General features: G+C 39.1%; 1 protein-coding gene across 8 annotated transcripts in view; it reads right to left on the bottom strand.

The window, feature by feature from the left end:
* The window catches only part of PHF6 (PHD finger protein 6), a 53,403-nt gene extending 42,583 nt beyond the window's left edge, over nt 1-10,820 (bottom strand). For 2 of the 8 annotated variants that reach the window (XM_082445385.1, XM_082445383.1), the window contains exons 1-3: nt 10,625-10,812; nt 6,494-6,677; nt 6,156-6,257 (exon numbers count right to left, since the gene is read on the bottom strand). In XM_082445385.1, coding sequence (XP_082301511.1) covers nt 6,156-6,257; nt 6,494-6,631 — 240 coding nt within the window. In that variant the 5' untranslated portion in view covers nt 6,632-6,677; nt 10,625-10,812. Of the gene's footprint in view, nt 1-6,155; nt 6,258-6,493; nt 6,678-10,624 lie in introns of all 8 variants that reach the window. The other 6 variants (XM_082445386.1, XM_082445387.1, XM_082445382.1 and 3 more) reach the window with 5 other exon arrangements.
* Nucleotides 10,821-14,151: the final 3,331 nt, after the last annotated feature.

Raw genomic sequence — 14,151 nt, 5'->3', positions numbered from 1 at the left:
GTCTTTTGACTTCTCAGGTAAAATTAATTATGGTCCTCTCTCCCAGCTCCCCTGTGGCATTCTTTACATACTTCTAAGGCTAAAGTACATTTATTCATGATTGCATACAAAGTGTCTAGCATTGTGCTTGGTACAAAGTAGGCACCCAATTAAGTGTCTGACAAATGGACAGATGATTTCTAGACTCTAGATGGAGGCCTTGATGAATACAATGCCTGAGGAAAACAATAAAAATTTAACACCCTACTGGTAGAGTGAAGGTTGAAGAAACATGAAAACACCCTTGTTTGAGGCATACACAGCTCTCCACCATCCTGAACAAATAACCAACCTGATTTTTCCCTCTAGATTTCTCTCCTTCCTCTTCAAACCGCTAGAGCTGCAAACAACACTAAAACACTGATTAACCAAAACACAGGAATTTTATGCTTATACTATTACTTCCGTGGTCAATTTACACCTAGCCCATTACTTAAGCTTCACATTATTATCCAATTGAAGCCCTTCCCTCCTTCAAATTCAGCCAACAGTTAATGAGTGCCCACTTACTAGAGTATAACTGAGCACAAATGAGACGTCAAGCACCATGCTAAGTGTTTTCCATGCATTTCCCCCACTTAATTCTATGCTGGGCAAAGAAAATACAGTCTCTGCTCTCCGAGTTCACAACACAGTGGAGAAGAATGGCTTGCGCACGTGTAACAAGTACAATGCATAGTGTTAAACTCTATGACAGAGGTGAAGGTTGAGTTGGACTCAAAAACAGACAGAAGTTCTGAGAGGCATCTAGGAGATGAATAACATCTGTACATGCACAGATGTGGGGACAAGCAGAGGATACTTGGGAAACCGAGAGGAGAGGGGATGACATAAGGAATGGAAAACGTGGGTTAAGGTACGACTTCTGAAGGGCAGATATTATTTTGTAGGCAGTAAGGAATCAGTAAAGGTTTAGAGTCAGGAAGTGAGTGATATTAGGTTATAAAAGTAGAGATCAAGTAAATACCAGCAGTATGTTGGAAGGATGGGAAGAGGAAGACTGGATACAGGGTCGCAATAAGAAAGGCAAGAGGGCTGAGACATCCCAGAAATAGAATCGATGTGACTGCTATGGAAGAAGGAAGAACTGAAGGTAAATGATTCAGAAAGAGAATCGGGTTTCAGGGTAGGGAGATGATGAATACTGGTTGAGTTTAAGATGCCTGCAGGACATCTATGTACAGCAGACAAATATGCTGCCATTATTACACTTTATTCTTCACAATGACTACTATGTATCACCTGTCTCCTGAAAAATCCTGCTTTGCCCCTCCTAAGTTGAAATTCCTGTCTAATGTTTGAAGACCCTGTAATCATCCCACCTTTCTCAATTCTAATCCATTACTGCCAGTCTCAATGACCCATTCAGTTATAGTTAACCTATTTCATGGACTCATCCTTTTTTTTTTTTTAAACTTACCATCTCTAGGAAGTAGTCTTAACCACCTAAATTGGCAAGACCCCTCCTGCACAGAATAAAAAGGTGTATCTATAAATTGCCATATATGCAGATTCATGGCATGCCCAATATCTAGATCATGAACTCTCAAAATCAGACACCCTGTTTCTCTGGGGTGCCAAGCACTCTACTGGTACTGAGTAAATAAACTAAACACTATGTAAAATTTGTCTTTTTTATTTTCAGAGGCTACAAAAAGTATCTTGAGGGTAACAGAGACTTGGAATATTCTTACATAGTATGTATGTAGGATTTTTGTCCTAAAAACAATGCTATAACAGAATATATTAATAGGAGTCTGATTATGTCCTAAATTCAGTACTATTTCCATCTTTATTAGAAAACTTCTAAGCTCTAATCATTACATTTTTTAAAATGTGATTTTTGGTTAGGTAGCTTAAAAGGCAGTCTAGTATAACCTAGAGATTAAGAGTTCTGGCTTTGGAGTTAACTGGCCCTGGATTCAAATTCCAGCTCTGCCACTTACTAGCTATATGACCATAGTCAGGTTACTTCTCTGAGCCTCAGTTTCCTAATCTGTAAAGTGAGAATGAATACCTTCCTATCTCACAATATGACTGTAAGGATTAAAAAGGTTCATGTATTTAAAGTACTTAGCCCAGTTCCTAGCACATATTAAGTGTTCAATAAATGTTAGCTATTTCTGCTACTGAAAAAAGCAGGAAAAATGTTCCAAGGATTTCTTAAGACATGTGAGTAAAATTTAGTTTGAAAAAGGGTAAGTTTAGGAACGACCTGAGGATAGTCATCAAGTATATGAAGGACTTTTCATTTTTAATATAGGAAAAACCAAATATTTCCTTTAATGGAAAGAGGCAGACCTAGAATAAATGACTAACTTAAGTGAGATACTTGAGTTATACAGAAGGATGAATTTCGCAACTGTGAAGAGTGTTATATAATACTGGTCCTGTTTCAGGTTGCTTGGGTAGAATCACAATTTCTTGATATATTTAAAATAAGATAGACAAAAAAATCTATGTTACATGGCTTTTAGGTAATCTTGCCTAAGGGGAAGGAAAGTGAACTAAATGGCCTCTCAACTCCTTCTGTTCCTAGAGTCTGTGATATATGTGACATAGGTACCAATTTGAACAGTAACTATCTGATGTGGATACTCTTTTTCTTTTCTTTTCCTTTTTTTTTGGTGGGATCTCAGTTCCCTGACCAGGGATCGAACCCCGGCCCCAGCAGTGAAAGTGCCGAGTCCTAACCACTGGACTGCCAGGGAATTCCCCCGATGTAGATACTCTTAATGATCTCACCACCTAGCTTCATCCAGCAAGAGTATGTTCTTCAAATATACTCAACTGTCTCCTAAAACAAAATGAAAACAGCAACGACAACTCATAATCTTACTTGGATATTTGCATTTCTTGGCTAGATGGCTGGAGAATAAGAGTAGATGGTACAGATGTGGTGTCTCCACATATGAATTCAAGAGGAACTAGAAACCATTCTGGAAAAAAAAAATCTGTCTCAATTGCAAAAACAGAGTCTCAAATTATAAAAACCTTAGTAGGCTGGCAAATGTCTCCTGGTCCATCTTGGTGCTTAAAGGTGATGTAAAAGAGATGAATATGGTCGTGCAGAATGGCTTTCCTCCCCGATCCTTGTGGCTGACATGAAGATCTTGGAAAATGGCCTATGGCAGCAGGAACACACTTGCCACCCGTACCTCCTGCTCTACTGTGACTTCCCATCCTCTCAAGACTCTGACCCATCTGGCCGCCTATATACTTTCACCTCAAACCCCAGACTCTTCTCTTTATACTTTTCTTTGGGGCAAGTGAGAACCTCTGGAGCCAGCACGAGATACAGACTGGAACCTGTCTTAAAAGCACCCATGGACCAGCACTCCTGTTTTTCATTATTTTCAACGGGAATTCATGACCCACTTTTCACCTAAAATCTAGATGAACAGCAGCCAGGGCAGACTCACAGGATAAAATGCCTTAAAAAGTCAATTAGGGAAACTGATTATCTAGTTTACATGTAGCTTACCTACTTACAGGAAACTCTTCACTTTTTTTCTCCCTTTCTATTTGATTTATGGCCCTTTTATTGCTTAGACAAATCTACACAGGGAAAAGAAAATAAGAAAACCAAAATCTGGACTTCACGTAAAGATGATGTAATGGAAGGGACAAAACTAAAGGTTAAAAGGAGACTTAAAAATTATTTCAAAATTAAACATGCAAATGCTACTCCAGTCCTAGCCCCTATATAAATTATTCAAATTCTGACATTTTAAGAGAAGGAAAGGGAGCAAAATTATATACCTGGCTCAAAAGTTCTCTCCTTCTGCCACTATTCCTCAATGCTGGATGCCCACAGCCTCAAAATGGCTACAAAACACCTTTCCTAAGGGAACTCCCTGGCGGTCCGCTGGCTAAAACTCCATGCTTTCACTGCCAAGGGCGCAGGTTCAATCCCTGGTCGGGGAACTAAGATCCCACAAGTCGTGTGGCACGGCCAAAAAAGAAAAGAAAAAAGAAAAAACCCACACCTTTCTTAAGGTAACTCTTTATATCTCTTATAGCACTCTTTAGTTATGCAACATCACTGTTTAGTAAGCAGTGATATAGCATTATCCGTTTACTGTTGGTGACTTGTTCTAAGTTATATAATGTGTCAGTGGCAGTTATTAAAAAAACAGGCCTCATGAATTCCCAGCCCAGCATCCTTTTCATTAGCCTACAACAATATTAGCAGATCTTATCATTACTTACGAACAATAACTACAACAGGGGCTACCATTTATCAAGTCGTAACCATGTACCAGGTACCATGCTAAATCCTGTATAGTCTCTTTTTTGATTCTCACAATATCCCTGGAAGGCAAGTACTACCATTATCTCCTTTTGTCAGGTGAAGAAAACATGGTGTAGAGAAGTAAATTAACTTGCCCAGGGTCACCCAGCTAGTTAGTTACTAAAGCTTGTGGTCTTAACCTCCAATACTGTTCTACTCCCTAGATCAAGGAACAAGCTTAGTTATTTATAACTCACTACACTTGGACAAAAAAATTAACTCCCTACACCATACCATTAAAAATTAATCAAAACAATTTATAATAGTGAAATCTGTACAAAGTTCTGATGCTTTCTGCACAAACAGGTACAAATAAATTAAATCTCCATTGAATTTAGCAATACTGCCAGATGTATGCTGCTGCTTCATGTAAAACTAGGCACTGCATTTGTTAATAACACAGTAACGTCAGGGACCAAAACTGCTCCTGTTCTGACTAGAGCAGCCATGTCAAATAACAAAAATGCTAACAAGTCAGGATGTAGATGCATTTTCCAGGAATATTCATAATGCCAAGGAATAAATAATGGGGTGATAAGGGTTACAGTACAACTAGCTTCAAGTAAATAGTATTCTTTCTTTGTACCCAAAGTTGTTTTTCAGGACTAGGAAATAAAAACATAACTGCTCTGGTTCTCAAAACTCAGCAAGCCACAGTAACATGAAGAAATCTAAAACCACCAAATAAAAAAAAATGCATTTTTTTAAAAATGCAGCATTCTATTGCTATCTATAGTTTTGGGGGTGGGGAAGATAAACATTTTCACAGTTAAGGTCTCACTACAACAAAAACTGTCTGACCTCTGAATTCCCATTTGCGGCAATACTGATTCTAGGGTTTGAGACTATTTATCCTTAAAACAAATCTCAAATGTTATCGTTGAACTTCTTCATATTGCTTTTCTTGTTTTTTTCACTAATACTAGAAAACTGACTACTTTTCAAAATAGATTATTCCTGACATCAAAATGATAGCCCCCCGTTCCCATTAGATTCTTTATGAAATATGAGATTACTTAGTGCCTAAGAACATAGATATATGTTCTGCCAAACCCATCTTTAAAATAATGAAACACTTGATAGTGGAGCTACTGAAGGTACATTTACAGATGTAATTTCAATAAAGAGCTCAGAGGAGAAAAATAACCAAATGAGAAGACACTGTCTCAATGTAAACCATAATGTATTAAATAGCAACAGAGACGACACTACCTCTCCAACAGAGCAATACAGTATCTTGCCAAACTGGTTACTTGGTAGTGAAGACAACTGCAGGAACATTACGCTTAGCACAGCTTCAGAAAAACTGTAAGATTCAACAAAAGTTATCCAGAGTCAGAAATGCTGTGTTGTATAGCTGAACCACGGTAAAATACGTTGTGCAGCAACTACTAACATTTTCCTGTTGAAAGGGTTCTGTCATCTTCATTTGTAATGATCACAATTACTTTATTAATGGAAAATGAAAACATTTCAGAATTTTAATTATCAAAATATATGTGAATGAAGACTTTAACACATGAAACATTCAAATTAAGCAAACTGCTTGTTTTGTAAGTCAACATGGCCTCCAAGAAGATTTTAATTCTTTTTGAAAAGAAAAAAAATGGATAGTATACATATTGATTCACTCCTTTTTTGTTGATTGGCAAATAAGTTAAACCTAGCCTTGCAATTTGCCGATTTGGGGGAAAAAAAAATAAGACTGCAATTTTAAAAAATTACACTCAGTTAATAACACGATACACTCTAAAATAAGCAATTTTCTCCTTAATGAGCTTAAAGTAAGTTTTATTCTCAAGAGGCAGAAATACCAACTTACCAGCTTCGTGCCTCTTTTAATTTCCTTTTGGACATCTTCAATAGAAAATCCACCAAGACTTTCGTTATCAGAGTGTGATGATACCAAAGCAGATGAAAAGAGCTATAAATTACATTTAAAAAAAATTAAGGTTCATATATAAAGAAATTACAGTGAAACAGTGAATAAGATGTTAAATTTAAAAGGAAATATTCAAGTAAAAATGGCATAGCATTAGTGAGAAACCACTTCTTAGAAGTTTAACTGGTTTTGTTGTTTTGTTTTGTTTAGTAATCAGGAATATTCATTATTAAGATTCTCATGGTTTCAGGTCTCTTGGTTGCTGCGGGCATACTTACCATGCACTTATGGTGTGCTGCCACCTTCTGGTTTTCAGATATTAGTAACTGTCCACATTCCTTGTCTCTATTTGACTTACAAAAGCCACATTTGCGCTGTCTTGTAGGCCCTTTTTTCTGTTCAACTGAGCTTGACATGATTTTTAAATTGCCTTTAGAATGCCACTTTATGTCTCAAGAAATGCTACAGAGAATAAGAAGGGCAACAAAATGGTTAATTTTGTTTTAAAAATCAGTTTACACAGTAATATAAATTGCTTAATATTTGACCTAGGTCTTAATATATGCATTTAAAAATAGCTATTTAGTATAGACAAATTAATATTCAAACCTCTGTAATTTTAAAAAATGTACAGCGTATGCATAAAGATAAGTTAATGAAGTACTGAGAAAAATCAAACTGCTCTCAAATTAAGGGACATGTGAAATAATTAGAACTATTTCTGCATGGATAAATAAAACACGAACAGTGTATGATATTAAAATAGTCATCTGCTGACATAATTAATGAAAAACATTTTTCATGTATAGCTAGCTAGGTGCCCCTTCAAGGAGACAAAGAATTATACATCTAAGAGCAGAGCAAAAACTAATAAGAGAACTACACAATATCCAGGGTGAACAGAATTCTATAACTGCACAACTCCTTAAAGTTCACATATTGATAATCCAACAAATGAGAAATGAATTTACATAACCATGACTTTGGAACACTTATTTTTAAAAGTTGAATTATTTTCAAGTTTAAAAAAAAATCATGTATACATCTTTATTAGTTTTTGCTATTGTATTCCTTTTGCAAGTAAGGAAAACATTAAGCCTTACACCAGTCTATTCAAAAACGCAGACTTTAGGAACCAATCATTTATAAAAACAACTGTATTATCTGACTCTGAGATTTACTCCAAAAGTCTGCTTATTAAATTAAAGTTACAAACTGACAGTCGTGTTCTAAATGTAGTAACTTTCATACTTTAATTAGTAATACTGTATAAAGAAAGGGAAACTTTTCTGAATGAGCCTTAAATTTAGTCAAATTATAATTATAGGTAGTATAGTCAAACAAAAAAAGGGAAGAAAAGCTCTAACATGGAAGGTTTCTGATTTAGATCATCAATCTCAACATGGATTCTTCAGAAGACTATAAACAAATGTAAAATCAGTTATTTGAATTGTGTAGGTTTCCCAAATCAACATAACTAAGCAGTTCAGGACCCAGGTTACCACAACACACATTACAGTCAATAAAATCTCAAATTTTTGTCTTAAAATTTACTAAATTCTTTCCATTCCTCCATATATTTGAACATTTTCAAAATATGTTGAAAAAATGGACTCACTAACACTACATCGTTTCTTTCTGAGAAGCACTTGTTCACCAACAAGAACAGGAGCAGTTGGAAGCCAGCAAGGTGGTAGATGCAAACCATTCAGTGCTTTACAATATAACAATGCAAATACTTAAAGCTGAACACGAAGTCACAAAGAAACAGGTCTTCTCATCAATTTATTTCTAGGTTTTTCTCTTTAATGAAACTTCAAAGGCCCTGACAGTCTCTGCACCGATGGGTTTAACAAACTCTTAATGCTATCTACAATTTTAAATACTTCACTCTTCCAAATGGCATCAGATACTTTACAACAGTACTGTATTCATAGCACTGGCTATAAACCGTGAAACTGATTGAAAACAGGCAGCAAATACTTTTAGGATTAAAGAAAAAAAAAAAAGAACATAACAGAGAAACAAAAGAAACAAAAGGGGAAGTGTGTTTGCATTTGCTCAGGCAAATATGTGTTCAGTTGCTTTATCAAGAATGTAGCTGCCAACATCTTTAGAATTAAATATGCAAAACATCAAAATTCATAAATAGCACCAGAATTTGCTACTTGAGTTCTAAATTAGCTTTCTTTACTACTGTGCAATGAACAGTAAGCACTCTGAAAGCACTGTAATGTATTCAGCATTTCTCCTGGTCATCCTTGGCCAGCTGAAAGGATGGCACATTATGAATCCAATCTATACAGACGTCTTAATGTGTAATTTCTGTACAACCTTAGCATAAGCTATAAAAACAGCTTAAGACAAAGTAAATTCCTAGATTAGAACATCACTTTTTATTCTTAAAATTAATTCTGAAAATGGTGTCCCCAAAATTCTACCCATATTGAATCCTGCCTCTTTCCATTTATAAACAGGTAAATTTCTCATCCTAATTTTGAGAACCTACTTTTCTAGGTATCAAAGACCCCAAAATCTAAAAGAGAAAAAAAGGTACACTTTATTTTGCATTCAAAAATACTCTAGTGTATTTTTTCTGTAATCAGTTTAAATATAATTTGTAAAGTGAACAGAAACGCACACAAAAGTGCACCAAACCAATTAAAAACTTTCCCTAACGTGCAATGAGTAAATGGATTTTTCCACTAAAATTCAAATAATGCATCTGTGCATATCTTGCTAATTTTTTTTTACAGCCTCCTTGTAAAACATGAAGTGGAGAACATCATGGAAACAATGACTCCTAGTAAAAGTGTCTTTATCATAAAAATGCAGATTTTTATCTAATGCTGTCACATTTGTGGTCTCTACTTGAGGAGAATAAGGGCATTCCAAGGACCAATATTAAGGGGTTCATAATGATCCATACAGTATATGGCATTTTAATTTTAGTCTAAAACGTTTTTCAGGGCATGCAGAGATCAAACTTTGATGCTTTCACCCAACAATGAAACCTTTTCTTTCAAAGAAACATAGCATTATGGATAATGTTATAAAGCAGAAATAAAGAGGCAAAGATAACAGCGTGAGAAACATAATTTAAATGTCCGAAAAAATATAAAAACCCGATTAGTTAGGCTGAAGCAATCAGTGCATTTCAGATTTTCCAAGATGCTTTAAAGCACCAAGGTGGAAATAACCTGAAACATCAAGGAGAGCATTCAAGAACCAACTCGAGAGCTCATTCAGTGTCTGATATCTGAAAGACCATTTTCACAGAAAAACAAAACAAAACAAAAACTGCAGTTCCGGAAGATCAAACAATTCCACACGCAAGGAAGTTGAAATATACAGATCAAAATATATAAACATGATCCAAGAAGCAGTATTTCTGTCAGGAAAGTTACACTGGAGAGAAAGAAACGAATAAGAGATGAACCGGAAGGGCACCTGAATTTGGTTGCACGATATTATTACATGCTTCGCACTGCTTTTTGCGGTTATTCAAAAGGAAACTAAAGGAATTTTCCAGTTGTTTCAAACCCAAGGGTAGAGAAAGAATTTGAACTGTGTGAATAAGACCTGATATTACGTAGTAAGCCGATAAAAAGAAAAGGTTTTTCAAAATTAAAGGATTTTTCAACTTCCACGCAGAATATCGAAACGAAGAAATTTCAAAAGAATGCCGTGCTGCTCGTCCATATAATAAGGGATGGTACACATAACGTACCGGAGCCTCTCCGTTATTTACTCCTCAATACACACTAGACTCCAAGATCTCCCTCTAATCAAGCGCTAGATAAACTCTCAAAACTATCTTCCAATAAAACACTTTAGCAGGTTCCTTTCGGTCGTAAAGTCAGGGTCCCCTAATTGTCCTTTTCCAATCCTCCTGGATCCAGGAAAATATCACCCTACCACTTTCTTTAACCCTCCTCCCGCCAAGAGTTCGCCCTCTAATAGTCTTCGTTTCCTATCTCAGTTTCACCCCTAATTCCCCCCACCCCGGAGTTTTTCCTCATTCCGTAAGGCTACCCTTCTTGCCATCCTAACAATTCTTCCTCTCACTCTTCCCAAACTGGGAGTCTCCCTCCTTCCCAAATATGTCCTAAGCGATGGCAAAGACTAAAAATTCCCGGTATTTTGTCCTCCTCAAATGTTGCGCCCCCTCCCCCGAAGTCTAGGCTTAAGCCTAACCTCTCCCTTGGCTCCTCCGAAGCACTTTTCTCAGCAGCCTCTCTGCCAAGCGCCTTCAATGAGCGGCGCTTCTGGGGTCCCTGACAATAAAGCGAGACCACCAAGAGTCCCCCTTAACAACGGGCAGGGGCGGCGGCCTGGCCACCGCCATCCTCCTTGTCTTCTCCCGCCGGGCAGAGAATGGGGGGCCCCAGGGTACCGTGGGGACTCACCGGCGGGGCCCAGAGGCGACGGCAGGGGAGAAGCGCCAATGAGGGGAAAGAGAAAGAACTCGGTCTTGGTTCTCCGGCAGCGCCTGGGAGCGGGGTTCTGTCGCCGGAGGTTGTTTCCTTTCATTCGAGAAGAGACGGGCTCGCTGAGCGCCCTTACGTCGCCCCCCTCGCACGCAACGACTCACATAGCGTTAATACGTCTCGAGCGCGCCGCGGGCCCTGATTGGCTGCAGCGAGGAGGCAGCTGAAGCCGCAGAGCCACGACGCATGTGCAGAAGCCACCCCCGGTACGGATCGGGGCGGCAGGCCCCGCCTCCTGCTCGCGCGCGTACCTTCTATTCTCCGGTCCGCCGCTCAGCCAAGTGTTTGGGGGCAGGATCCGAGGAGATAGAGAAAGAGATTCAAAGATATCGCTGTGGGTTGGGCGGAGAAGGGGCTGGGTTGGGACTAGAAACCGTTGGCCAGGGGCCCCGGGTAACCAGTTTTCAACAGTGATTCAAGTGGGTAGGCCTTATCCCTTGCACTTGTTCACCGAGGCCTTTTCATATCCATTATTTCATTGTACTCTCGTGGCATCCCTTTGAGGTCCCCCGTTCTCTCGTTTTACTGCCAGGGAAGACTGAGAAGCTCCTAGTGGAGTCAGTCTGCCTGGATTTCAATCTTTGGGCGAATCATTTTTCATCTCCGTGCCTTAAATTTGTGTCTTTAAAATGGGGATAAAAATAGTATCTCACGGGTTTATTGTGAGGAAGAAATGAGATAATGCCAGTAAACCGTGTATTAGCGTCCCTGGCGTATAACAGGCCCTGTATAAATTCTGAGATTTTTCATAATCAGAAAAGATAAGTGATTTTCTTCATATTTCACACAGGTAAACCCGACACCTAAACTGAGTGCTTTCCTCTGATGTATGAAGCCAGACTGCGTGGGTTTGAATCTCAGCTCCCCCACTTCTAGCTCTATGACCTTGAGCACGTTGCCTTACCTCTGTCCCTCAGTTTCAACACATCCAAAATGGAGATCACAGTGGTGTCCATCTCATAGGATTGTTAAGAGAAATGAATTAATATATGTAAATCACATAGACTAACGCTTGGGCACATAGTATGCCCTATGTAAGGGTCAGCTTTTGTTATTTTCTACTGGGCTCACAGACTGCTAGCCAGTGGTTTAAAAGAAAAGAAAAAAGGTCCTAACAAACCAATGAAATTTTAAAGATGCCCTTCAAGTAGCTATTTTTCCTGTAAAAAAAAGGGGGGGGGGAAGCAGTGGATTTCCATTGTTTTGATCCACTGCCGTTTCTATGCTGCTTCATCATTCTTTTTATTTTTCACTGCAATGACAACATTAAATTGTAATCCTCAAGGGAACAGTAACCATGTTTGATGTCACCTTGTATCCCATACGAACAGGTACCTAATAAGGGTGGACAAAGCAGGACCCTTAGCCCTTTCACCCAGGCCCTGTACCCTTGAAAGGGAGTGGCTGGAAATTTACATAAGAAGATCCAGAATGTGTATTCCAAATATTCCCAGTGTGTTTGAAAACAGGTCCTCCCCCAACGCCCAGCATCATTTTCCACCAACTTTACACACTTACTGATGTCAGGATGAGACTGATGATTGTGTAATTGACAAAATTTAGTGCCTGTGCAGTATGTCATCTTTTTAGATTTCTTCACAAATCCCCATATTTTACTCTCTTTTATTCATTCTCTCATCCATGCATTCCTTCTAACAAAATTTGATTGAATAAACATCTGCACAGCTGCTAAGTTCCAAACACAAGAGAGACAGACATAGATCAACTCAATCCCTGACCTTGAGCTCATGGTCTAAAAAGGGAGACAGACAAGCAAACAAACACAGTATGATGTGATAAATGCTATATTAGGTGTGTGCCTGGTACAGACATCCTCTACTATGTACAAAGCACTATGCTAAGGTACAATGCAACAGTGAATAAGACACAGCCTTTGCCCTCAACTATTTACAGTCTAACAAGGAAAAGACAAATAGCTACTATAGGGACTGGACTGCAGCAAGTGTGTTTGCGATGGAAAGGAAGTGCAGGGAGAGTTCAGGAGAGGAAGAGATCAGTGACTCCAGTTAGTTTCAGGTCCCAGGTCTGGTAGCCAGTTCCAGTTAGCATGACTGATAGATGCAGCCTGTTATTTCAAGGGCTACAGAAAGGAGTCAGATTGTGATAACGTGCTCTTAACAATGCCTGAGAATAGAGCATTGGATCTCTTAATCTCTTATTGATTCACCAGCACACTCCCACCAACACTCTTCCTTTTCCTTTCACTTTTTGCTTCAGGCCCTAGATCCTGCTTTTTTTTGTACCTCACTCTCAGCAAAGTCTTTAACTTCCTGACTTATTTAGAGTAGGGCCATCTGAGCTAAGCTACTTTATCTTGTACACCCATCCTCTCTGGCTTCCTTCAAGATTCAGAGAGAGAATTGTCCTTTCTGCTTTTTAAAGCTAAAGCTGTGGCTTTAATCACATCTTTTCTGTACTCTGGAGGAACTGATTCCCTACTTATTTTCTGCTCCAGCAGCATCAATTGCCCTGCTCTCATTTACCTTCAGTGCTAGACTCTACCTTCACTGCCAGACTGTGTTCTTTCCCTCCAATTGCTCTCCCATCACTCATTCGGCAGACATCTGCAGATATTTTCTGTATGCCAGGTATTATGCCAGACATTGGACGTTTGAAAAGGAGTAAGACACAGCTCCTGCCTTCAAGGAATTCTCAGTCTAACGAGAAAGAAAAACAGGTATTTCTAATGAGAAAGAAAAACAGAATTTCAGTGCAATAGGTGAAACGCTATAATAGAATTACGTACGGCAAAGTTTGGTGGACTCTGTCCAGTGGAGCAGGAAATACATCCCTGGGGAGGAAATGTTTTGAGTTGGGTCTTAAAAGACAGGTCCAGGTCCAGAAAAATCTGGATCCCATCTTCACAACTTTTCTCCGTCTTCATTCTTGACGTCTCCGTCACATTTGACACTTTAGGCCATTTACTTGTTCTGAAACTTTCACCTTCCTTGTCTTGTAACACGGACTCTGACTCTGGCTCCCTGGCTGCTATTTCAGTCTCTTTTGTAGGTTTCCCTTCTTCTCTTTTTAAATGCAGGCTTCTCCCTAGACAGAGCCCTAGACCCCCACCCCCTTCCAGTCCAGCCAGTCTTAAACTTTGGAAGTTTGTTAAAAATGCAGATTCTTTGGCACCACCCTGGAGGATTCGGAAGGTTTGGGTCCAGGAATCTGCCTTCTTAAACTGCCCAGATAGTCTGATGCCAATCTGTTGAGGACCACACATTAAGAAACTTCCCTCGGGCTTCCCTGGTGGCGCAGCGGTTGAGAATCTGCCTGCCAATGCAGGGAACACGGGTTCGAGCCCTGGTCTGGAAAGATCCCACATGCCGCGGAGCAACTGGGCCCGTGAGCCACAACTACTGAGCCTGAGCATCTGGAGCCTGTGCTCCGCAAAAAGAGAGGCCGCGACAGTGAGAGGCCTGCGC

Source organism: Balaenoptera physalus (assembly GCF_965194825.1).
Source record: "Balaenoptera physalus genome assembly, chromosome: X".
NCBI classification, from domain to species: Eukaryota; Metazoa; Chordata; class Mammalia; order Artiodactyla; family Balaenopteridae; genus Balaenoptera; species Balaenoptera physalus.
This window is presented reverse-complemented; position numbering and strand designations above follow the sequence as displayed.